Source organism: Carcharodon carcharias, chromosome 7 (assembly GCF_017639515.1).
Source record: "Carcharodon carcharias isolate sCarCar2 chromosome 7, sCarCar2.pri, whole genome shotgun sequence".
NCBI classification, from domain to species: Eukaryota; Metazoa; Chordata; class Chondrichthyes; order Lamniformes; family Lamnidae; genus Carcharodon; species Carcharodon carcharias.
In genome coordinates this window covers 76,887,312-76,914,752 of record NC_054473.1, presented here as the reverse complement: position 1 = coordinate 76,914,752, position 27,441 = coordinate 76,887,312, and the positions used below count along the sequence as shown (strand labels likewise).

General features: G+C 43.1%; 1 protein-coding gene across 3 annotated transcripts in view; it reads right to left on the bottom strand.

The window, feature by feature from the left end:
• thumpd3 (THUMP domain containing 3) overlaps positions 1-27,441 on the bottom strand; it is a 66,234-nt gene that overhangs the window by 31,644 nt on the left and 7,149 nt on the right. For all 3 annotated transcript variants that reach the window (XM_041192573.1, XM_041192572.1, XM_041192574.1), the window contains exons 4-8: positions 20,641-21,207; positions 13,482-13,612; positions 9,255-9,324; positions 7,063-7,178; positions 776-883 (exon numbers count right to left, since the gene is read on the bottom strand). In XM_041192573.1, the coding sequence (XP_041048507.1) occupies positions 776-883; positions 7,063-7,178; positions 9,255-9,324; positions 13,482-13,612; positions 20,641-21,207 (992 nt within the window). The remainder of the gene's footprint in view (positions 1-775; positions 884-7,062; positions 7,179-9,254; positions 9,325-13,481; positions 13,613-20,640; positions 21,208-27,441) is intronic.

Here is a 27,441-nt window from a genome sequence, read left to right as displayed (position 1 = left end):
CTGAGGGAGCACAGCACTGTCGGAGATGCCGTCCTTTGGATGAGAAGTGAAACCAAGGCCAGTCAGCCCCCTTGGGTGGACTTAGACTCCATGGCACTGTTTCAAAAAAGAGTAGGGGTGTTCTCCCTGGTGTCCTGGTTAATATTTAGCCCTCAATCAGGATCACAAAAACAGTTTAACTGGTCATTATCACATTGACGTTCGTGCTATCTTACTGTGCAATAATTGGCTACTGCACTTCTTACATTATAATACTGACTACACTTCTGAAGTACTTCACTGGTTTTAAAGTGCTTTGGGGCATCTTGAGGTCATGAAAGATGCTATATAAATGCAAATTCTGTCTTTCTCTTTATATGAAAATTTTACAGAGCATTTATAGTATAATTATGGTTGCAAGATGCTTCTCAAGGGGAGGTATATTGAGAATCAGGGAACTTAAGACGTGGGTGATAACCTTATGGCAAAGAGTTTTGAGCAGTTCTTACAAGAGAGATGGAGAGGTTTTGGGGGGAAGCAGGTGAATGCTCGGTCTTCAATGATGGAAGGACCAGACCAGAAGACCAGAGTCAGCCATCCCCAGAGAATAGTATTTTATCACATTTCTGGAATGTGTCATCGCACTTCATGATGAATTGCTTTGAACTGCAATGACCGTTGTTATCTAAGCACATGGGGGCGACCATTTTTGCATACCCGAATATGCCACAGATAAATAATGAGTTGCTCTGTTTCTGCTGATTAATAAACTAATTTCACAGTTACAGTGTCTTACCTCTTTCCAAAAGGCATATCTGATATAACCACATCTACAGAACTGGTCTTCAGGGGAAGGTTACAAATGTCCCACTGGGCAACATCTAATGGCAAGCCCCAGGTAATCCTGCAATGCACAATGAAACACAATTCAATACAAAAATGGGTGTTAGCTGAGGTCACAGCTTGGTCTCCATCACAACAAGGTGTTTTTCTTAAACCTGCCCCTACTCCCTCCCTGAACATTGTTAGACTTAGAACCATAGAAAACTTACAGCACAGGAGGCCATTCGGCCCATCGTGTCCATGTCAGCCCGAGGACACCCAGGTGCCCTTTCTAATCCCACCTTCCTGCACCCAGCCCATAGCCCTGCAACTTACAGCACTTAAGGTGCAGATCCAGGTACTTCTTAAAACAGTTTAAAAAGTCTGCCTCTACCACCAACTTGGGCAGCGAATTCCAGACATGCACTACCCTCTGCGTAAAAAAGTTCTTCCTCATGTCCCCCCTACACCTTCTGCCACTTATCTTGAATCTATGTCCCCTGGTTCTAGAATTCTCCACCAAGGGAAACAATTTTATCCTGTGCACTCTATCTATTCCCCTCATAATTTTGTACACCTCAATCAAGTCACCTCTCAGCCTTCTTTGTTCTAAGGAAAATAACCCCAACCTATCCAATCTCTGTTTGTAGCTACACTTTTCTAACCCTGGCAACATTCTTGTAAACATCCTCTGCACTCTCTCCAGAGCTATTACATCCTTCCTATAATGTGGTGACCAAAACTGCACACAATACTCCAGTTGTGGCCTCACCAGTTGTTTTATACAATTCCAACATTATATCCTTACTTTTATATTCTATACCTCTGCCAATGAAGGAGAGCATTCCATTTGCCTTCTTTACAACCTTGTCTACTTGAACTGCTACCTTCAGGGACCTGTGTACTTGTACACCAAGATCTCATTTCATCTACACCTCTTAGTATATTCCCATTTATTGTGTAATCCCTGTAACTGTTTGACCTCCCTAAATGTGACCTCACACTTCTCTATGTTAAAATCCATCTGCCACTTTACCGCCCACTCCACCAACCCATCTATAACGTTTTGGAGATTATGGCTATCCTCTACACTATCCACTACTCAGCCAATCTTTGTGTCATCTGCAAATTTCCCAATCGTGCCCCCCATGTTCGTGTCCAAATCGTTAATATATGACACAAACAGCAAGGGTCCCAACACCGAGCCCTGTGGAACACCACTTGAGACAAATTTCCATTCGCAAGGGCATCCATCAACCATTACCCTTTGTTTCCTGTTACAAAGCCAATCTTTTATCCAGTTTGCCACATTACCCTGAATCCCATGGGCTTTTACTTTCCTGACCAATCTGCCATGTGGGACCTTGTCAAATGCCTTGCTAAAACCCATGTACACAACATCCACTGCACTACCTTCATCAACCCTTCTTGTCACTTCCTCAAAGAATTCAATCACATTTGTGAGGCATGTTCTTCCTTTAACAAATCCATGCTGACCATCCCTGACTAGTCCATGCCTTTCCACATGACAGTTAATTCCATCTCTCAGGAATGATTCTACTAATTTGCTCACCACTGATGTAAGACTAACTGGCCTATAATTGTTTGGCATTTCCTTTGATCCCTTTTTAAACAATGGAACTACGTTTGCATTTCTCCAGTCCCCCGGTACCTCCTCTGTATCTAGTGAAGATTGGAAAATCATCCTCAGAGCATCTACTATCTCCTTCCTGACTTCCTTCAGCAGCCTCGGAAACAATCCATCTGGCCCTGGTGACTTATCAACTTTCAAGGATTTCAACCTTTCGAGTACTTCCTTCTCTCTTTATGACTATCCCGTCCAATATCGCTCAGTGTTCCTCCTGGACTACTATATCTACATCCTCCCTTTCCTTTGTAAACATGGAGACAAAATATTCATTTAAAACCCTTCCCACATCCTCTGCATTTACATACAAGTTTCCATCTTCATCTCTGAGAGGTCCCACTTTTTCCTTAACTAACCTCTTAGCATTAATGTATTGGTAAAACATCTTTGGGTTATCTTTAACTTTACTTGCTAATCTTTTTTCATGTCCTCTCTTTGCTTTCCTTATTTCCTTCATCCCTGCACTTCCTATATTCGTCTAGGCTATCTGCAGTGCTTAGTTCTTTGTGCCTATCGTACACTTTCTTTTTCTGTTTGATCTTCCCCTGTATTCCTCTAGACAACCAGGGGGGTCTAGATTTGGCAGTACCACTCTTATTTTTGTAGGCGACATGTCTACTTTGTACAATTAGGATCTTGCCTTTTAGTGCTTCCCACTGGTTTTCCACTGTTTTATCCTCCAGCAGTGCTGTCTTGTCCACCTCAGCCAAATCCCTTCTCATTTCTGCAAAATTTGCCTTCCCCTATTTCAAGATTTTTACTCCTGTCTTATCTCTGTCCTTTTCCATGGTAATGCTAAATCTAACTGAATTTTGATCACTGTCCCCGATGTGGTCGCCAACTGTCACTTCACCCACTTGCCCTTCTTTGTTCCCCAAGACTAGGTCTAGAATTGCATCTTCTCTCATTGGGTTTGTCACTAATTGGTTGAAAAAATTTTCCTGGACACACTGCATGAATTTTTCTCCCTCAGTGCCCCTTATATTGTTTGACTTCCAATTGATAATAGGATAGTTGAAGTCTCCTACTATTATTGCCCTCTTGTCCTTACAAGCAGAAATTTGCCTACATATTTGTTCTTCTATCTCCCTTTCACTATTTGGGGGTCTGTAGTAAACTCCCAGTAGTGTGACTGCCCCTTTTTTATTTCTAAGCTCAATCCATAAAGCCTCGTTTGTTGACCCATTTCCCATTTAGTATATTGTCCCTTCTCACAACTGGAATTGATTCTTTAACCATTAGTGCTACCCTCCCTCCTTTTTTATCTCCTACTCTATCGTGTCTGAAGACTGTATAACCAGGGATATTAAGCTGCCAGTTTTGTCTCTCCTTTAGCCAGGTCTCCGTTATAGCATTGACATCCTGCTGCCATATGTCTACCTGTGCCCTTAACTCATCTAACTTGTTTGTAATACTCCTTGCATTGAAGTATAAACAGTTTAACCCCGTTAATTTCCCTTGCTGGACACTTTGTAAACTTTGCTTCTCCTGTAACTCCATGTCTATCACAACATCCCTAGCTAATGTTCTACATCCATTTTTCTGATCTGAGTCTGACCTATCTGATCCTACTCCTGGGATCCCATCCCCTAGTTTAAATACTCCCCACAGAACTAGTAAAAGCCCCCGCATGAACACTGGTCCCAGCTCTGCTTGGGTGCAGCCTGTCCGGTTTGTATAGGTCCCACCTTCCCCAGAACCGGTCCCAGTGCCTCAAGAATCTGAATCCCTCCTGGCTACACCATCTCTCCAGCCATGTGTTCATTTGGCCTATCCTCTTATTCCTGCTCTCACTAGCACGTGGAACTGGGAGTAATCCTGAGATTACTACATTTTAGGTCCTGCATTTTAATTTATCTCCTAACTTCCTGTACTGAGCTTGCAGGTCCTCACCCCTTAGTTTTCCGATGTCATTGGTACCAATGTGTACCACGACCACTGGCTGTTTACCTTCCCTCCCCAGAATGTCATGCAGCCGCTCCATGACATCCTGGACCCTGGCACCAGGGAGGCAACATACCATCCTTGATTCACGTTTGCGGCCACAGAAGCGTCTGTCTGTGCCACTAACTATTGAATCCCCTATCACCATAGCCCTGCCACTTGTTTTCCTCCCGCCCCTCTGAGCAGCAGAGCCACCCATGGTGCCGTGAACTTGGCTGTTGCTGCTTTCCCCTGAGAGGCCATCCCCCCCAACAGTATCCAAAGTGAATATCTATTAGAGAGGGGGATGACCACAGGGGACTCCCCTGCACTACCTTCCTGAGTCCTTTACTGCTCCTAATGGTGACACATTCCCTTTCTGTCTGTGTAATCTTCACATGCGGTATGACCACCTCAATAAATGTGCTATCCATGACTTGCTCAGCATCGCGGATGCTCCACAATAAGTCCACCCGCAGCTCCAGCTCTGAAATCCACCTCGTTGACACTTTTGTATAATTATTAAGGCTTACATTATCAAAATATACTGTATATAAACTTCATATGTAGGTCTCTTTAAGTGCCAAATACTGTAATGTAGCTTTAAAAAAAACTGAAGTTATAGTATGGAAGGGGTGAAAGCATCAGGTGTTTCAGGAGCCCCTGTTTAGATGCAAGTTATAGTTAGCAAATAGAAGGGTCGCCCAAGCTGACTGGCTCAAGAAAGGTGGACTGGGCACCAGATTGTTGGGGAAAGCTAGGATCAGTTTTCCCATCGGTCAAGAGTCACAAATATTTGATGAATCAGTTCTTAGTTTTGTCGACATAGGTGCACAACCTTGGGTTTTATGCTGCAAAGTTATTTTCAAAAAGCATATAAAAATAGGGGTGTATCACAAGAGGGCTTTGCACTTGCCAGGGGATAGCATTTGTCGTAGGACACTTGCTGGGGGGCATTTTCAGGAGTCAAAATTAGGAATAAGGCACTTGCTAATAAGTTAGCATCTGCACAGGGCATTGCCAATTGATGGGTAATTGTCATAGGTTGAGGAGTTGCTATAAAAACCCAGAAGTGTCTAAAATAATTGACACATGTTGGGAACTGCTGTAAGAATCCATATATTCAGACTAAAAGTAATTGCTTTAAGAGAAAGCAAATAGTATTTGTTAGGAAGTTGCTTTCAGTTTGAGAAAGAGAAACAGAGACTCAGTAGCAGGCAGCTGTACAGTGTGCGGCTCCAGCAGTTAAGGTGGATTAGAAGCATTAGCAGTTAAGGTATACTGGGAAATTAGAGTTGAAATCTTAAAGCTGCAAAGGAATTTGTGTGTATATATATATATATATATATATATATATATATATATATAAAAAAGTTAAATTGGCTAATTAAAATATCGAAGGATGTCACAAGTCAAGTGACCAGGTTCAAGGAGCCAAGGAGAGGAGACCCCAGAAGTCCCAGAGCCATGGAAAGACAGACCAACATATGTTGAACTTACGTATTGTGCCATGCCTCGACTAATGGAATGTTAATTATTAATTGCTGTTGTCCCTTTAACTTTGTTAGTTTGCATTCTAAATTAGCGACTGTCCTTTTCGCCAATAAGGTTATTCCTTGACAAGAATTTTCTTACTCTGGGGTTTGGTATTGAGTCCAAATCCCAACGCTGCCCACATTTTCACAGTCGCCATGTGCCCTAGAGTACCTCACCAACGGTGCAATCTTCAAGTGTGAGTCCAGACAACAAGTAATGGCAAAACACCCAGTTATGGAAATTATTGGACAGACATCAGGAGTGAGAGCTCTAATTGATTTTCCTCTCCTGACTTCAACGTGCTTAGGCCTGATGCACTGCCTCAGTCATCATCCCAGCTGAGATTGACTAACTCAGCAGAGATCCGGGAATAAACCTAATCAGCTAGTCTGTATGGCCTAGTTACTAATTGGCTTTACCAAGTTAACCATCATAGCCAAGGGGTGCGGGGTGGTAATTATTTTAACTGAACAATGTCAAAACACTCAGGCAGCACAATACTACAGCATAATAAGCACTTATCAATCAAGCTTCTCCCCACCTAATTCTTCTACAATTTATCACATTTTCCCTCCGACTCTTTTCAATCTTCGTGCTGTCTTGCATTATGAGTTTTTAACTGACATTTTTCTTAAGGAAAATAATTACAGTTCCTGACATTCGATGTTCAATTGCTGTCAATTATCCAGGAATATTTCTTTTCTCCTGATACAAAAATCCAAGTTGCTAACAGGGACTGAATTGACCCGAACAACTGGTTCTCCTGAAGATCCTGACACGTGGCATGTACAGTTGTGCGTGCACCCAGACACTCTTCATCCAAAGGGTCAATCTCATGTGAGAGTCTGAAAAGTGAGTGTCAGCACGTTACTTGGCCATAAGGCAGGTGACATCCCAACTGAGCACAAGCCTCTCTCTGCTCAAGGATTATAACTTCTGAGACAATGACCACTGACCCCAGTTACCAAATGTGCAAATTTGGCATGGTCTTCAGGTGATTGGGGGCTTATGGAAAAATTACAGTTGGTAAAGCTTAATTCTGCAGGAACAGAGGTTTGAAGCTAGATTATGACATTGATTGTACAATTATAACTAACACCTCATTTACTCAGAGAAAGACAGAACTCAGTGTGCATAGCAGGATGAATCCTTACCTTCCCTTCTCCAGTCTCTTCTTCTGTAGAGAGTTGATGTTATTTACGGATCTGTTCACAGCAAGTAAATTGTTGTCTCCACCAAGGAAGTAACACTGTGAAAATTCTAAAGCTCCCTAGGGGGATATTTAAATGAGATACTGAGGTCCACAACATAAGGTATGGTGCAGAAGGAATATCTTTTGTTCAAAGTACTATCTTGTTTTATACAGGAAAAAGTATTTACATGAACTTTGACCCTCTGGACAACTTTCTGAGTGCAGTGTAGCCAGACTCCCTCTCTGCTGGGTTCACCCATGGCAACACCAGGAAAGGTGTTCAGTCATGTGCGCACTGAAAGCAGAGAGTGATACAGACTTGGACCAGTCTCCTACTGCACCTCAGGCGAGTCACTGTCAGGATTTTCAAAACCACTATAAATGTGGGGCCAATACAAACCTGCTGCTTTAAACCCTTGATGGTTATGGTAGTCTATTGTTTATGACTCAAAAAACTAATAAAAAGGAGACTTAACATGAACATCAGCACATGAAGATGAGAATCTACCTGGGGGATGAACTAACCAGTCACCAGTTTCAAATTTTATTTGTTCCAACCCCTCCTCTACCCAATGAAGGTGCTAACTCTTGCTGGAACACAATTCCACTGGTCCTGGGCATCTTCCACTAACTCAACCAGTGATCACTCTCCAGATGATCCCAGATAGAGTCGGCAGAATTGTCGGTGGATGACATCGCAGCTGGGTCTCATTCTGTCCTCCCTAAGCATAGGAGTTGCCAGAAGAAAACACTACAGTTCATCTAGTTCACTCTCTCATGATACAATAATAATTAAATTGTTGACTAATCATTGCACTCAACCTCTGTCACTTAATTAGTCTACAACAAACCCAGAAATGACATGAGTTAAACCTAGGTATCGGATAGATTTAGGAATCATGGTCCAAAGTCACCTGGTCCTCTGCTACAAATACCACGTCAAAGTGCTGAGGTGTCTGGGCATGGGCGGATGAGAACCGTCTATTTTTTCCTCTCAATAACATGTAGGTTAATTTTAATACATCTTCTGTCATCCCCATCCAAGATTGGCTACCTTCGCACAGATCATGGATGAAACCTGGCCACCTTCTGATCTGTATGGTTCAGTGCAGTGTGCATGCATCACAGGTGGGATGCAAGATCTGTCTAGGTGGGTGTTATAGGACACTGCAAGATGTGTAGCAATAAATAATGCAGGCAGCATGATGTGAGGATACAGGTGCTAGGCAACAAAATAACATAGGTGGGTGTTGATGCAGCAATGGAGTCCTGAATGAGTGTTCAATCACAGCTTGGTGGTGGGATCCAGTGCAGGAGATGCCTGTATAGTCACGGCCAGGCCACTCTGCACTGGACCTAGTCTCCTCCCAGTTATACATGGGATGTTATCCGATGAAATAGTTTTGAAGTGTAGTCAGTGTCATGATGTAGGCAATGCAGCAGTCAATTTCAGTGCAGCAAGCTTCCATAATAATGGTTTGGGGGGGGTGGGGGGGGGTGGTGTTGGTGGGGTGATAATTTTGTGATGTTTGTTGTGAGATAAATATTGGACATTGGAGATAACTCCCCTGCTCTTCTTTGAAATAGTGACCATGGGATCTTTCACATCCTCCAGAGAAGGCAGATGGAGTTTCATTTGAAAGACAGCACCCCCAACAGTGCAACACTCCCTCATTACTGCACAGGCGTGTTGGTCAGCATTTTTCTGCTCAAATCCAGGAGTAGGACTTGAATCTATAACCTTTCGACTCAGGGTTGAAAGTGCTACCAACTCAGCTACAGCTAATATAGCTAATACAGCTAATAAGAGAAGCATTAAGGAGAGAATGCAAGGTGGAGGGAGGAAGAGTGATGCAGAAGGGAATAAAGAAAGACAGAGAAAAGTGAATGGGACAGAAATAGAGACAAAAGAAAAAGTGCTGGGGAGGACATATCAGTAGAAGACTGCCTAAGTATTAGGCAGTGCAAGCCAACCCCAAAACATAGGGCGTGGGATCTGCTTCTTTGAATAATTGATGCTACTGAACCCGAGAAAGTACCTATGGCGGATTTGAAATTTCTAATGTAGGTGTGATTCAGTGCAGGAGATAATAACATGCATGGATTGCTACAGCAACACTGCTCTGCACTAGACCTTTCTCCTCACCACCTTACCTCGATCGGTATAGCTCCGGTTCCACACATTGGGTCGACAATGATGTCAGTTGACTGAGGATTACAAAGCCTGTGGTGCAAAATTTTTTTCAAAATTAAGAATAAGAATATAAAAACATAAGAAATAGGAGCAGGAGTAGGCCATTTGGCCCCTTAAGCCTGCCCTGCCATTCAATAAGGTCATGGCTGATCTGCCCTAAGCCTCAACTCTTTCGTGCCAGCAACCCAAAGCTCTCAACTCCCCAATATTTCAAAAATCTATCTACCTCCTCTTTAAATACTTTCAGTGATCTAGCCTCCACAACTCTCTGGAGTAGAGAATTCCAGGCATTCACTACCCTCTGAGGGAAGAAATTCCTTTGCATCGTAGTTTTAAATGAGTGTCCCCTTATTCTGTAACTATACCCTCTAGTTTGAGATTCTTTCACTAGTGAAAACAACTTCTCAACATCTACTCTGTCAAGCCCCCTCAGAATCTTGTACATTTCAATAAGATCACCTCTCATTCTTCTAAACTGTAATGAATAAAGGCCTAACCTGTTTAGTCGTTCTTGATAAGTCAACCCCTTCATCCCAGGAATCAGCCTAGTGCTTCTCTTTTGAACTGCCTCCAATGCCAGTATATCCTTTCTTAAATACAGGGGCCAAAACTATACACATACTCCAGGTGCGGCCTCACCAACACCCTGTACAGTTGTAACAAGATGTCCCTATTTTAAACTCCAAACCCCTAGCAATACAGGCCAAAATTCCACTTGCCTTCTTAATTACTTGCTGCACCTGCATGCTAATTTTGTGTTCCATGCACAAGAACAACCAGATCCCTCTGTGCTGCACTTTTTTGGAGTCTCCCTCCATTTAAATAATAGTCTGCCTTTTGATTCTTCCTACCAAAGCGCATTTACATCACACTTTCCTACATTAAACTCCATCTGCAAATCTCCATTTGCCCACTCACTCAACCTATTCATTTCCCCCTGTAGATTTCTTGTGTCCTCCCACCTATTTTTGTATCATCAGCAAATTTGGATACATTACACTCTTCTCCCTCCTCCAAGTTATTAATATAGATAGTAAATAATTGAGGCCCTAGGACTGATCCTTGTGGCACTCCATTAGTTACGTTACTCCAAACTGAAAAAGACCCATTAACCCCGACTCTCTCTTCATGCGAATACATTATCCCCAATACCGTGAACTCCCATCTTGTGCAATAACCTTTTATGTGGCACCTTATCGAATGCCTTCTGGAAATCCAAATACATTACATCCACTAGATCCCCTTTATCAACTCTGCTTGTTATATCCTTAACGAGCTAGTGCAAATTTGTCAAACATAATTTCCCTTTCACAAAGCCATGTTGACTCTGTTTGATTGCGTTAAGGTTTTCAAAATGTCTTGCTATTTCTTCCTTAATATTTTCCCAATGACTTAGGCTGACTGGCCTATAGTTTCCTGCTTTTTGTCTCCCTCCCTTCATGAACAGCGGAGTCACTTTAGCCGTTTTCCAATCTGCTGGGACCCTCCCGGAATCTAGTGAGTTCTGGAATATTTCAACCAATGCCTCCACTATCTCTGCAGCCACTTACAATAAAATCATGAAGATAAGATTACTCACTCTTACATTTAACTGCAGCATAGGATTAGACCAGTGAGAGCATGTTCAATTCCATGATTATGTAGAATGCCTCTCAGAAATCCAAGCTGAGTTATAAATGGGGTGCGACAGGATCAACAGGGATGAGTGAGGTGGTGTCATGTCAGCACTTTGTGTGACAGGTAGGTGTACTCTGATGCATTGTCAGAGTTTCCTGTTCTTCAGATGAGATATCTGCCCTCTCAAGTGGATATAAAATTCCAAAGAGAAGTCAGGTGTTCTCCCTGGCGTCCTGGAGAATATTTATTCCTCCACCAACATCACTAAAACATATTATCTGCCCAGAGATAAAAACAAAAAACTGCGGATGCTGGAAATCCAAAACAAAAACAAAATTACGTGGAAAAACTTAGCTGGTCTGGCAGCATTGGTGGAGAAAAGAGTTGACGTTTCGAGTCCTCATGACCCTTCAACACAACTAGGTGAATCCAAGGAAGGGGTGAAATATAAGCTGGTTTAAGGTGGGGTGGGGGGAGAGAAGTGGAGGGGGGTGTTCTGGTTGTAGGGACAAACAAGCAGTGATAGAAGCAGATCATCAAAAGATGTCACAGACAACAGAACAAAAGAACACATAGGTGTTGAAGTTGGTGATATTATCTAAACGAATGTGCTAATTAAGAATGGATGGTAGGGCACTCAAGGTATAGCTCTAGTGGGGGTGGGGGGAGCATAAAAGATTTAAAAATATTTTAAAATAATGGAAATAGGTGGGAAAAGAAAAATCTATATAATTTATTGGAAAAAAACAAAAGGAAGGGGGAAGAAACAGAAAGGGGGTGGGGATGGAGGAGGGAGTTCAAGACCTAAAGTTGTTGAATTCAATATTCAGTCCGGAAGGCTGTAAAGTGCCTAGTCGGAAGATGAGATGTTGTTCCTCCAGTTTGCGTTGGGCTTCACTGGAACAATGCAGCAAGCCAAGGACAGACATGTGGGCAAGAGAGCAGAGTGGAGTGTTAAAATGGCAAGTGACAGGGAGGTTTGGGTCTTCCTTGCGGACAAACCGCAGGTGTTCTGCAAAGCGGTCGCCCAGTTTATGTTTGGTCTCTCCAAGGATTCACCTAGTTCTGTTGAAGGGTCATGAGGACTCGAAACGTCAACTCTTTTCTTCTCCGCCGATGCTGCCAGACCTGCTGAGTTTCTCCAAGTAATTTTGTTTTTGTTTTGCATATTATCTGTCCATTATGGGAGCTAGCTGTGAGCAAATTGGCTCCTGCATTTGCCTACAACACAACAGTGACTACTTTGCAAAAGTACTCCATTGGATGTAAAGTGCTTTGGGACATCCTGAGATTGTGAAAGGTCCTGTAGAAATGCAAGTTTGTTCTTTCTTCTTTAGCAAATTTGCATCCCCTGCTAAATCCCCAGATTGTTTCATCACACATACTCTCTGCTCATCAATTAAACAAAAAGGGTGAGAAAAGACAGTGACCACTGGAACTCTGACCAGACTCCAAATTAAGAGCCTTTAGTGTTGTTGATACAATTTGAAACTGATCTATTAAACATGAAATGTATGAATGAATAGTTTTCATAGCAAGATTCATCAATTTCTCATTGCTTCTCATAAAAATAACAAAATGTGACCTTGTCATTGTTTAGAGCTAAACTCTCAAGTTAGCAGTCTGACATCCTGCACTGACTACAGGACACAATTTGTCTATGGCTCAGTGTTCCAGACTGCCTTAAGTTGTCTTATTCCATGAGGGATACATCTTGATGTCAGCAGCTCATTGGAGCTACATTTACTCAAACTTTGCCAGGCTTATTGAATGTAAATCCAACTGTAGGGTGCAAAACACTATGGGATATGATAAATTATCTGTTATATAAAAGTAAAGTGTTAACAATGATCTCAATTTCTCTCAGGATAGCATATTAATATTTTTAACCATCTACGGGCTAGTATCTATAACCTTTTTATAGGGCTTCTGGAAATTAATTTGAATTTAACCAATTGTCAGTTACATAAAAAAAGCAAATATCTCTTCTAGGCCAAACAGGCAAAACTGCCATTAATTTAAACGAACACTGTCTTGTTACAAGCATGAAATTTATAAGATTTTTATGTTTTGGGGTGCCTGTCTTTAATTCCAGGTAAAATTAAGGAATGAAGGGGGTCATGTGACCTGCTCTGAATTCTGCCTGACCCACAAGCCTTGGTGTTCCAAAGGGAATGGGCAGCATTTGGTACCTCACTTAGATGGCTATTCCTCACATGGGCATAGTCATTGGGAGCATTGTAATCAAATCCCTCATCTAATGTTGTCCACACTTGGCAGCTAGGAGATGGGGGAGGGGTGCGTTTCACTGGCAAGAGATAAAAGCGGCGACTCTGGCTAACTGCCTCCCCTTTTCCAAGTCCAATTGCACACCCTGGCTGAAACCTGCAACCTGAACACAGGCCAGGGATCAATCCTGAGAATTAGTTGCTCAGTACCATTACATACTAAGCCATCAGTGGAAGCTATCGCTTAGGACTTTTGATGGGCAGTAGAAAGAATTCACCATCCAATTGGATGGTTTGAAATCTGGATGTTCAGATAAACTGCATAGCTAGCATGAAACATACCTTAACATCCCATAGGCTAAAGTGGATCGAAGAGTTGTAGGCCCAAAGTGTGTTATGTTACGCTTGTGTAGACTTTCCTCTGTAAGGGCTATACCAACTACTACTTCATTATCATGAATGTTCAGGAGGATCTGCAAAATAAATGATGTATCAATGGACTGTGCAAGACAGAAACAAGATAGTTAATGATGGGAGCACAGCAATATCATTTACCTCCCACAGATTGTAAAATACTCCTCACCATTACAAAGGTTACCTTCAAATGAAGTAAATGACACCATCAAAACCAACAACCAAAGAAACATCCTGCCAATGTAATTTCTGCCCACAATATTTCACTATTTTGCACCCAAGTCTAGATTAATACATCAACTGCAGAAAGGCTTAGTTTGACGTTAGATAGCAGATTCTTTTGTGTTTATCAAATTTATATTTATACAATGATATTGATGTTTACTGTTAGATTATGGTTTATACACTTTAGAACACTAAAAACATTAAATAAAAAAGGCTGATTAAGTTCATTCCTTCCTCAAATCCACAATCTACCCTCTTATGGATTCTCCTGCCTATCGGGAAATGTTCCTTAATCCCAAAGGTAATAAGGAGAAATTCCGGCGTATTCAGTAATTCCCATTCTCACTATTCAACCTTGACCTGCTGCACTTCAGACAACATCCATTCCCTCCTCCAAGCAAAGCAATCACTGCTGCCGATCAAATATCTGACCATCTCAGTCTGCACTATCCGCATAATGTACAGCCCCATAATTAATGATTATTTTCCCCAAAGAGAGTTAATTGCCTTCTTTAAATATACTACTCATCAGGTAAATCTCAATGGTTCCACCACGAGTTGTCATCCTTGGCTGTCCATCTCACCTCTAGCAGATCAGGAGGGGAGGTAGAGTGAAAACAATGAGAAAATGACTACCTTTATGCAAAGCAAGCCCAACTTGTAGATCAGCACAATGTCACAAACAGAAATTTAATCCCATTATGGTTCTATGTCTTCTAACAGAATCTGTCAAAATTGATGCCATATTGGGCTTCCAAATAATAGCACTGCCTCAAAATGTGTTAGATCCTGTCTCAGAGCTTTTCTTTACCAAGGGGGTTTGAAATGCTGATTATGTTCACTGTGGCCTGCAGCACATTTCCCCTGCTGGAATTGGGGGGCGGGGGGGGAGAGAGGAGGTATGACCTTTGATGACGTGCAAATCTGGCTTCTCAGAACTTAAACTATTGTTTATAATTCCCTGAGGTTACTGTGGCCTCGTGCCAACTCAGTATCTGTCTATCTGGCCAATCGTATATTCTCATCAAGGTTAGCTGCTAAAACAATACTCCAAAGACTCTCAAGGGAAAATATATTATTTAAAGTATAAGATTGGAAATTGGAGTGTGATTACTAGAACCTCATCTGGCCATCCTTCAACAACAACTTACATTTATACAATACCTCTAACACAGCCCAAGGCACATCACAGGAGCATAAATTGTAACTGATCCAAAGGAGAAGGTATTAGGAGAGGTGATGAAAAGCTTGGTCAAATTGGTAGATTTCAAGAAGTGTCTTAAAGGAGGAAAAAGATGTGGAGAAGTTTAGGGAAAGAGTTCAAGGCCTTGGCAGCTGAAGGTAGCCACCAAAGGTGGGGCAAAGAGAGTGAGGCTACACAAATACCCAGAGTTAGGGGAATGCAGAGATCTTGGAGTGGAGTACAGCTGAAGAATGTTACGGGAGGCCATGGAGGGTGTTGAGAATAAGAATTTTAAAACAGTGGTATTGGTGGCTGGTGTAGACGAGCAGGCACAGAGGTGATGGGTGAATGGCACTTGTGCGAGTTAGGTTACAGGCAGCAGAGTTTTGGATGAGTTCAAGTTTTCACAGGGCGCAAGGTGGAAGAGCATTGGAATAGTCGAGTCTAAATGTAAAAAGGCATGGATGAGGATTTCATCAGCAAATGAGCTGAGGTAGGTCAGAAATGAATGATATTTCTGAGGTGGAATTTGGTGGTGTGCATGATGGAGAGGATATGCAATCAGAAGCTCAACTCAGGATCGTTTGGGATGCCAAGGATCCAAATAATTTGGTTCAGACTGCAACAGTGGCCAGGAAGGGTGGTGGATTTGGTGATGAATACAGGGAGTTCGGGTTGGGAGCCAAAGACAATGGCTTTGGTTTTCCAATTTTTTAATAGAAAGAAATTGCTGCTCATGAGAAGGTAAGAAATAAGAGGAGTAGACCATTTGTCCTTTCAAACCTGCTTCATCATCATTCAATACAATCATGGCTGATCTTCTATCCCAGCTTCACCTACTCGCAGTATCCCTTATTCTTCAATTCACTTAGTAATCAAAACTCTTAACAATCTCTGTCTTGAATATACTCAATGCTTAAGCATCTACAGCTCTCCCGGGTAGAGAATTCCAAAGAGTGAAGAAATCTTTCCTAAATGGCCTTTCCTAAATGGCCAACCATTATCCCCAGGCTGGGTCCAAATTTCTAGAATCCCCAGCCAGGGGAAATATTCTCCCAGCATCTGCCTTGTCAAGCCCTTAAGAATTTTATGCTTCAATCAGATAACTTTTCATAAGACAATCTTCTCATCCCAGACTCAGCCTAATGAAATCTTGTTGCACTCCAAGGCAAGTATATCCTTTCTTAGGTAAGTCCAAAACTATATACAATGCTCCAAGTGTGGTCTCACCTTGGCCCTATGCAACTGTAGTAAGACTTCTTTACTCATATGCACCAAACTATTTGTAATAAAGTCTAACCTACCACTTACCTTCCTAATACCTTGCCGTACTTGCATATTAACTTTCCCTGATTCGTGTACAAGGACATCCAGATTCCTCCGAATACCAATACATCCCAGTCTCTCACCATTTAAAATATATTCCACTTTTCTAATCTTCCTACCAAAATTAATAATTTCACACTCCCCCATATTGTTCCATCTGCCACATTCTTGCCCACAAACTCAACCTGTCTACATCCCTTTGCTGCCTCTTTGCACCCTCCTCAGAGCTTACTTTCCCACCTAACACTATCATCAGCAAACTTGGATACAATACACTCAGTCCCCTCATCTAAATCATTGATATTGATTGTAAATAGTTGAGGGCCAAGCACTGATCCTTGTGTATTCAGCCAGTTACTTCCTGCAAACCTGAAAATGCCCATTTATTCCTACTCTGTTTTCTGTCAATTAACCAAGCCTCATTCCATGCTAATATATTACTTCCAATCTCATGACCTTAATTTTGCGTGATAGCTTCTTGTGTGGCACCTTATTGATGCTTTTTGAAAATCCACTGGTTCCCCCTTATCTATCCTGTTCGTTACAACATTACATAAATTCATTGATTAGTGAAGCATGATTTCCCTTTGATAATTCAGTGTTGACTCTACCTAATTGTGTCATGATTTTCTAAGTGCCCTGTTACCATACCTCTAACTAATACATTCTAGCATTTTCCCTTCTACTCTACTGCCAGGCCAACCTAGCCTACAGTTCTCCATTTTTTCTCTCCCTCGTTTCCAAATAGCAGGGTTATATTTGCTGCCTTCCACTCCGTAGAGACTGCTCTAGAATCTAGGGAATTCTGGAAGATCAAGAATCAAGCATCCACTATCCCTGTAGCTCTTTCCTTCGTTGTCACCATATCATTAGTGGGGCCATAAGCATGGTCTTGCTTCTCCTCTGCTTTTTTTCCAAGTCTCCCTCAGCCCAGAGCCACCCATCCAACTTTTCTCCTTCCTCTTCTGTTTTTAGCCTCAATTTCTCCCCCGGTTGTTGTCAGGACAAGGCTGTCATGTTTTTGTTTCCAATATCTGTACTTGGCTGTCTTTTTCTCTCTAACTGTACTTACCAATCCTTTTCATTCCTGAGCTTCTCCTCTTGATCTAACTCACTCACTTGTCTTTCTGTCCATCTAGCTGATTTGAGCATCCTCCATCATATCCATATTTCAAAAGCTGTCATCCTTCTCTCATCCTCTTTCTTCAGGGTCCAACTCTCACATCCATGGAGTGCAACACTCCACATGAGTGACTGCACAAGATGCTTTTTCAGCTTCATGTTGATGTTTTTGGACCTCCAAACACTACTTAAGTCACTGGTCACACCTCTTTGCGTAGCTAATCTAACCTGGATTTCATTCTAGGATGTAACTTTGGTGTTTATCATCAAACCAAGAAACTTGAAATTGTCTACTGCCTCAATCGCAGTGCTTCCAATCTTGACTTTTCCATTGCCATTTAGAACCATAATGTTGGTCTTTGGCTCATTTTATATTCAGTCCAAAAGACTCACTGTGTCTAAGTCTGTGCCTGTCACAGTCTTCAACTCTTCCTTTGTTCTGGCTATGTGTTGTACAATCTACATACCTGAGATTCCATTTGCTATGCCTCCTATGATGCAGCCACATCTCTCTGCACCATCCTCATTATCTTCTGTCCCACAGCATGAAACAGCATGGGTGACAAAAAACACCGCTGCCTGACTTCTTTCTCAAACTGTAATTGGTTTGTATGCCCATCACCAACTCTAGTGACTCATGAGCATTTCTGTTTAGCTCCTGTATTAGCCACACAAGATACTTGGGTACACCAAAGTCTATAAGTGTCTTCCATAGAGCATCGTGCTAGACACAGTGTTGAAAGTTTTGGCATAGTCTATGAGCATGAGCCAAAGCTGGGATTCCTGTTTGTTTTCACACTTCTCCATGAGAATTCTGAGCATAAGCAGAGTGTCAGTTGTATCCTTTCTAGGAATGAAGACAAACTGCTTCTCTGCCACTTCTCTGGTTCACACAAGGAGAGACTCTCTGCCCGGTCACATCAAGTAGTACTTTAGATGCAAGACTGATGTGACTTAGCATATGATGTTTTGGACAGTCCTGTGTGCCTGTAGCCAACTCTTTTAAAACCCTATGATGTGGGTTATCAAGTCACTGGGATTTGTCGACTTATAGTCCCATTAATTTCTCCAGTACTATTTCTCCACTAATACTAATTTCTTTAAGGTCTTCAGTCTTGCTGGAGCCTTGATTCCCTACTATCCTGAATGATTTTTGTATCTTTGACTGTGAAGACAGATACAAAACATTCATTCCCCTGTCTCTGCCTTTCTCTTATTCCCCATTATAATTTCACCTGTCTCTGCCTCTAAAGGGTCCATGTTTGCTTTCACCAATCTCTTCAATTTTATGTTATTACAGAAGTTTTTACAATCTTTTCATGTCTCTTGCTAGTTTACTTGCATATTCTTTTTAAAGCAGTTTCTTTGTTGTCCTTTGCCAAATTAAAAAATCCTCCCAATCCTCAGTCTTAGTACTCTTTATGGCTACATTTTAAGCCTCTCCCTTTAATCAAATATCATCTTCAACTTCTCTTGTTAGCTACAGCTGGGCCACTTTTCCCATGAGGATTTTATTCTCTAATAAGGAAATGTACATTTCTTTCAAATTATGAATTCATTCTTTAAATGTTTGCCTTTGCTTGTCTACCATCACATTTTTCTAATTTAGTTTCCCAATGTACCTGAGCCAATTCTCCCCTCATACCTAATTTGCTTTGTTCAGATTTAAGACCTTAGTTTCGTACTTAACTAAATCACTTTCAAACTCAATATAAAATTCTACCATATTACCACTCTTCACTAGAGGCCCCTTTACTACAAGGTTATTGATTAACCCTTTCTCATTGCACAGTGCTAAATCTAAAATAATCTGTTTCTTGGTTGGTTCCTCTACATACTGATGACACATGACTGAATGTCAAATGAGCAGTTTGACAACAGAGGCAATGGAGAGGTCAGGAGATATGGTAGTGAGGTAGAGCTTGTTGGTGTCTGTGTCAGTGTGGAAACTGATATCATGTCTTTGGAAATATCACTGAGAAATAGCACATTTGAGAAATAGGAGGGAACGAAGGAAAGACCCTTGAGGACTCCAGAGGTAATCATGTGGGGGCAACAATTGAAGCCATTTTAGGAGATTCTTCATCTACATTCGCAACAAGCTGGACAACGAAGAATTTTCCTTCGTTGAAGGAGAATGGTGTGGTTAACCGTCAAAGGGTGCAAGAGACGTTGGGAACTATGAGAGGGGATAGTGCACCATGATCATGGAGGATGTCATTTGTGACGTGGATGAGGGGCATTTCAGTGCTGTGGGAGAGGTGGAAACCTGATTGCAAAGATTCAGGCATGGAGTTGCAAGAATGATGGGTGCAGATTTGGGAAGCAAAATTACATTCAAGCACTTTAGAGCAGAAGGAAAGGATGGTGACCGGATGGGGGTGATGATGGCAGATTTGAAAGGTGGGGCACAGTACCTGAGGAGGGGGCAACAGTTTATAAGATCAGCTAGCACAGCAGCTAGGAAGGGTAATAGCAGATAATTATCAAACTATTGCTCAGGAAATTTAAAATCATACTGTGCTTACATGTCTTCATCAAAAGGCAATTTCTCAAAAATTCTTTGCAGCATTCAAGAATTTGCTGAAGGTGAACTGCTTCTTTTACAGCTAGCATATAGCTGTTTCTGTATGACAACTGTCTGCTTTGAATATACATAAATGCTCCATCCCTCTGTGTATAATTTAGCAATTTCAGTTGTATAGTTTGTCCTGATTGTCATACTTGTATATTTTAACTGATTAGGAGACTTAGATGGATTCCAATACACGTTTTACTGCAATGCAGATGAAAATATAACATCAAAGCAGCTGAATATCACTCACTAATTCATCAGCAGCAATCTAGCCTGCGACCTTCTGGTCAAAATTTCTCAGCACACAATTGGTTGGTGCTTTCAAATCAATCATTTGGATTTTTGAGACATCTGCTTGCTACTTGCTCCATTTTGTCCTGTGACCCATCTTACTGAAAACGGTGCGAGCATGAAGCAGTGGCAATGTGACAGGGTGATTAGGAGCTCAGCGTGTGCTTGTGTGGATGTAGGGCTGGGTTAGGCCTAGCTGTAAGGCTGCCTGTGGTCAAGCAGCCATCTGATCCTCGTGGCCCAGCTTTGCACGTGGAGAACAGGTGCCTAAGCAAGATCGTGGAGGGTGATCCACAGCAGCTGGCAGCTTCAGGAGATGGGGGGCGGGGGGAAGAAATGTGGATGGGGTTAAATAAACTGCATACCTCCACATCGAATTTGGTCATATCAGCCTTCCACTTGAACAGATCCTGCACTGCTCCACCAAATTCTCTGGCTGCCTCCATTGAGGTGAAGCTGTGCTTTTCCCCACTTCTGTTACAGGTGACCCGAAACCGAAGTAGTCCACAGGCCTTCCCTTCGTCCTCACCTACAGATGTGTCTTTGTCTCTGTTGGACAGAAGCCCCTCAGGTGAAACCTTTGCTCGATCGTTTAGCTCCATCTGATCAGTGACTGCACTGCTGGAGAGCAAGGTGACCTCCTCAATTTCACAGGGCTGATCGCCACTTGCCTCAGAATTGGAAGGGGCCAATCCCATCATGACAGGCAGCTGATCTCTGGTAGCTGTTTGGCCAGAGGGAACAGGGGCCAATTGGCTATCTTTATTTTTGTCAGTCTCTTGTGACGCTTCTAGACTTGGGTTTCCTCCTCGGCTGCCTTTCCTGCGTTGGCCCTTCCTCTTCTTCAGACTGTTGTTCGATTCCCATACTTTAAGGGGACAAGTCCATAGCAGTTGGCCAGCCAACTGTCTGAGGTCCTCCAGTACACTTTCCTGTTAAAGAAAATGACATACTTAAAATCAGAGAACAAAATCTAGGCTGACAACACTGTAATGCAGTAGAGTGTTCTGTACATCGGAGGTGCCATTTTTGAGATGATACATTAAATTGAAGCCCTGTCTGCCCCCTCAGTTGGGCATCAAAGATCCCAAGGCACTCTTTTGAAGAGCTGCAAGGAGGTGCTATATAAATGTAAGCTAATGGGCGGTTGACCTTTATCACAAGAGGGCTGGAATACAGAGGGGTGGAAGAGTAAGAGTAAAGGGTACAGAAGTCTGGTGAGATTCACCCGGACTACTGCATTTAGTTCTGGGCACCGGTCCTCAGAAAGGATATACTGGCCTTGGAGCATGTGCAGAACAGGTTCATCAGATGTAGGATGAAAGAGCTAAATTATGAAGAAAGGTTACATAGACTAGGCTTGTATTCACCTGAATCTAAGATTATGAGGTAATTGATTGATGTGCTCAAGATGACTAAAGGAGTTGATAGAGCAGATGAAGAGAAACTGTTTCTTCTGGTTGGAGAGTCCACATTAAGGAGTCATAACCATAATTTCATCACACAAAGGAAGGGTAGTCAAAAGCTGGAAGCCTCCCCCCCACAAAAAGCCACTGAATCTGGGGGTCACCTGAAAAGTTCAACACTAAGATAGCTTTTTGTTAGACAGGGGTATTAAGGGTAATAGCTGTTACAGTACAAATCAACTATAACCTAATTGTATAATGGGACAGGCTCAAGGAGATGAATGGCATACTCCTACTCCAACTCAGCCTGAGTTGAGCTAGCTGATCTCAGCCAGGGCAGCAGTTGGGTTTTATAACTGTCTTCGTCACCCCTAGGTTAAACATGAGCTAGAGTTCCTCCCACTGATCATACAGATGGACTCTAGAGGGCAGGGTGGGACTCAATTTGATGCCCTCCCTAAGCTTGTAGATTAAGAATGGCAACTTGGGTGAGGTGCTGAGGGCAGCAATGTGCCAGCAAAAGCCAGGGCCTACGGGAGAGGAGTTGCAACAGGGAAAGAAAGAACACACAACAAAAACAGAATTACCTGGAAAAACTCAGCAGGTCTGGCAGCATCGGCGGAGAAGAAAAGAGTTGACGTTTCGAGTCCTCATGACCCTTCGACAGAACTTGAGTGAACCCAAGAAAGGGGTGAAATATAAGCTGGTTTAAGGTGTGTGTGTGGGGGTGGGGGGTTTTTGGGTGGGGGGAGAGAAGTGGAGGGGGTTGGTGTGGTTGTAGGGACAAACAAACACTTCCTCCTACCTCTCCCTGGATCATGACCCCACCACTGAACATCAAACCATTGTTTCCAGGACTGTCACTGACCTCATTTCCTCTGGGGATCTTCCTCCCACAGCTTCCAACCTGATAGTCGCCAACCTCGGATGGCCCGCTTCTACCTCCTACCCAAAATCCACAAACAGAACTGTCCCGGTAGACTGATCGTCTCAGCTTGCTCCTGTCCCACAGAACTCATTTCTCGTTATCTTGACTCCCTTCTCTCTCCCCTTGTCCAGTCCCTTCCCACCTACATCCGTGATTCCTCTGACACCTTACGTCACATCAACAATTTCCAGTTCCCTGGCCCCAACTGCTTCCTCTTCACCATGGACGTCCAATCCCTCTACACCTCCATCCCCCACCAGGATGGTCTGAGGGCCCTTAGCTTCTTCCTCGAACAGAGGCCCGAACAATCCCCATCCACCACTACTTTCCTCCATCTGGCTGAACTTGTTCTCACACTGAACAATTTCTCCTTCAACTCCTCTCACTTCCTCCAAATAAAAGGTGTGGCTATGGGTACCCGCATGGGCCCCAGCTATGCCTGTCTCTTTATGGGGTATGTGGAATATTCCTTGTTCCAGTCCTTCTCCGGCCCCCTTCCACAACTCTTTCTCTGATACATCGATGATTACTTTGGTGCTTCATGCTCTCGTCGGGATTGGAAAAATTTAGTAATTTTGCTTCCAATCTCCACCCCTCCATCATTTTCACGTGGTCCATCTCTGACACTTCCCTTCCCTTCCTTGACCTCTCTGTCTCAACCTCTGGTGACAGACTGTCCACCAATATCCATTACAAACCTACCGACTCCCACAGCTACCTCGACTACAGCTCCTCACACCCCGCTTCCTGTAAGGACTCCATCCCATTCTCTCAGTTCCTTCGCCTCCGTCGCATCTGTTCCGATGATGCTACCTTCAAAAACAGTTCCTCTGACATGTCCTCCTTCTTCCTTAACCGAGGTTTTCCACCCACGGTCGTTGACAGGGCCCTCAACCGTGTCCGGCCCATCTCCTGCGCATCCGCCCTCATGCCTTCTCCTCCCTCCCAGAAACATGATAGGGTCCCCCTTGTCCTCACTTATCACCCCACCAGCCTCCGCATTCAAAGGATCATCCTCTGCCATTTCCGCCAACTCCAGCATGATGCCACCACCAAACACATCTTCCCTTCACCCCCCACTGTCGGCATTCCGTAGGGATCATTCCCTCTGTGACACCCTGGTCCACTCCTCCATCACCCCCTACTCCTCAACCCCCTCCTATGGCACCACCCCATGCCCATGCAAAAGATGTAACACCTGCCCCTTCACTTCCTCTCTCCTCACCGTCCAAGGGCCCAAACACTCCTTTCAAGTGAAGCAGCATTTCACTTGCATTTCCCCCAACTTAGTCTACTGCATTCGTTGCTCCCAATGTGGTCTCCTCTACATTGGAGAGACCAAACGTAAACTGGGCGACCGCTTTGCAGAACACCTGCAGCCTGTCCGCAAGAATGACCCAAACCTCCCTGTCGCTTGCCATTTTAACACTCCACTCTGCTCTCTTGCCCACATGTCTGTCCTTGGCTTGCTGCATTGTTCCAGTGAAGCCCAACACAAACTGGAGGACAACACCTCATCTTCCGACTAGGCACTTTACAGCCTTCTGGACTGAATATTGAATTCAACAACTTTAGGTCTTGAGCTCCCTCCTCCATCCCCACCCCCTTTCCGTTTCTTCCCCCTTCCTTTTGTTTTTTCCAATAAATTATATAGATTTTTCTTTTCCCACCTATTTCTATTATTTTTAAATATTTTTAAATCTTTTATGCTCCCCCCACCCCCACTAGAGCTATACCTTGAGTGCCCTACCATCCATTCTTAATTAGCACATTCGTTTAGATAATATCACCAACTTTAACACCTATGTGTTCTTTTGTTCTGTTGTCTGTGGCATCTTTTGATGATCTGCTTCTATCACTGCTTGCTTGTCCCTACAACCACACCAACCCCCTCCACTTCTCTCCCCCCACCCAAACCTCCCCCCCAACACACCTTAAACCAGCTTATATTTCACCCCTTTTTTGGATTCACTCAAGTTCTGTCGAAGGGTCATGAGGACTCGAAACGTCAACTCTTTTCTTCTCCGCCGATGCTGCCAGACCTGCTGAGTTTTTCCAGGCAATTCTGTTTTTGTTTTGGATTTCCAGCATCCGCAGTTTTTTTGTTTTTATAAAGAAAGAACACACATCTGACAAAGCAGACCAACTGCTTAAAGAAAGGTGACACAGTCCAAAAAATCTGACAGCTCATGAATGGCCTGGATCATAAACATGATGTGATAACAAACAATGACGTGGACTTTGTACCTTAAAGTGTAGGTATACAGGAAATACTAGCACTTGTATTGAAGAAACTGTGGATAAGTAGATGAAAGCTGGAACAGGGAACCACAAATGCCAAAGGCACAAATTTGGTGGTACATTTCTTAAAGGGACACTGGCACGTTTGAATTTTTACATTTTTGACTCTGGTTAAATTTAATCATTTTTTTTATTTCTCAGTTAGTAGACCATCAATTCCCCAATACTTACTGTAACACTCTCCTATCCAATCAGCTCTTGCCTCAGTTCAGCTCAAGCATCTGTGAACCTAATTCATGGAGACAACTGCCTTTCAGCAAATTCTTCACCTTTCTTCCTTTTCCTATCTTCCCACTTGATTCTGGCACTCTTACCCTTGTCTCTCCATTCAACATGCACTCATCTCCTCCTCTAGTTCAGGTCATCTTGCACCATTTCATTCAAACTGCCACTCTTCACCCCCTCCAACCTCTGTTTAACCTGCTGCTATTCTTCCTAAATCAAGCTGGCTCTATTTTTTCATTTGTTAACTGGGCATGGGCATCGCTGGCAAGGCCAGTATTTATTGCCCATCCCTAATTGCCCTTGAGAAGATGGCGATGAGCTGCCTTCTTGAACTGCTGCAGTCCTTGTGGTGTAGTTACGTCCACAGTGCTGTTAGAGAGGGAGTTCTAGGATTTTGACCCAGTGACAGTGAAGGAACTTCGATATATTTCCAAGTCAGGATGGTGTGTGGCTTGGAGGGGAACTTCCAGGTGGTGGTGTTCCCATTTGTCTGCTGCCCTTGTCCTTCTAGATGGTAGTGGTCGGGGATTTGGAAGTCCCCTCATAAACCCCCACAATAGAAACTGACATTGGGTTTTCCATATTCCCCTGACATGCAGATACTCCTTCCCCCCACCCCTTCACTTAATACTAACAATCTCCTTTGTAATCTCAAAGCACCACTCCTACCTTATAATGTCTTCTTTTCATTTATCCCCCTCCCCTTCATTTCCCCCATCTACTCTTCACTGCCACTTTCTCTCCTTCATTGCCATCCACTGCCCATGTATCTGTCCTCTCCCTTCTAATCTGCCCCTAGCTGCCATTCATTTCCCTCCCTGTCCCACATCTACCGTAATCAAACAGTTACTGGGGCAGAACGAGGATTTCACCGGCTGCTAACGGGGCAGAGCGGGGGCTTCACCGGCCGCTAACGGGGCAGAGCGGGGGCTTCACCGGCTGCTAACGGGGCAGAGCGGGGGCTTCACCGGCTGCTAACGGGGCAGAGCGGGGGCTTCCTCCGGCTGCTAGGACTGAGTAAGTGCAGTTGTTGGGTAAGAAAGTCTAAATTTTTATTTTTCAAATATAATTTAGTTTACAGTTTGTAGTTGACATTAAACTGAAATCTACAGTTTAAATTCTGTAGATGCCAGCCGTAAGCAGGGCTTTTTCAAGGGTTCTAGTGAAAGAGCAGCTTAATTAAGAACCAGCTGAAACTGGATCCTCATTAAGTGACTCAGATGGGTCTTTTGTGTTAGGAACATATATGAGTAGCCAACTTAGTGTGACTTACAATAGAGTGCTGGAGTTGAGTGCTTCAGGGAGTTGACTACAATAGAGTGCTGGAGTTAAACACCTCAGGGAGTTAAGCAGAGGAAGGAAAAGAGAACTGGAGGAACAGCACCCCAACTTCCGACTAGGCACTTCACAGCCTTCCGGACTGAATATTGAGTTCAACAACTTTAGATCATGAACTCTCTCCTCCATTCCCAGCCCCTTTCCGATCCCCCCTTTTCCAATAATTTATATAGATTTTTCTTTTCCCACCTATTTCCATTATTTTTAAATGTATTTACACCCATTGTTTTATGTCTACTTTTTAGCCTTTTTCGATCCCTTCCCCCACCCCACCCCCACTAGGGCTATCTGTACCTTGCTCGTCCTGTTTTCTACCCTTAATGTCACCATCAGCACATTTCTTAGCTAATATCACCACCGTCAACACCCCTATGTCCTTTTGTCTATGACATCTTTGGCAATCTCTTCTTTGCCTCCACCTATCACTAGCCCTCTATCCAGCTCTACCTGTCCCATGCCCCCTTAAACCAGTTTATATTTCACCTTTTTTCTATTTTTCCTTAGTTCTGGTGAAGAGTCATATGGACTCGAAACATTAACTGTGTTCCTCTCCACAGATGCTGTCAGACCTGCTGAGTTTTTCCAGGTATTTTTGTTTTTGTAAGGGAAAGAGGTGTTTGGTTGCTTTTGCCTAAACTTTTCAACCTACAGGAATTGATTCTTGATCTGCTACAGGAGAAGAAGCTGGTTAATTGGTGAGTATCTGGTAAGCGATTAAAGTTTATTCTATTCCTGATGCGCAAAATAGTATATTTTGAGCGAGAAGTGAGCAGGAGAGGATAAAAGGCACGGATTGAAAGGCCTACCTAAAGCAAGACCAGCAGTGGAGTGACGCCATGAACCACAAAGTGACGCGAGTGCAGGGGAAGCAGCTGATTGGTGAGTAGGATTGGTGAGTATTTCTAGTCTTTAAAGTAAAAGTAAGGTCTTTAATTTGTGTTTAGGTCTCTATTTTTTTCCCTCTCTTT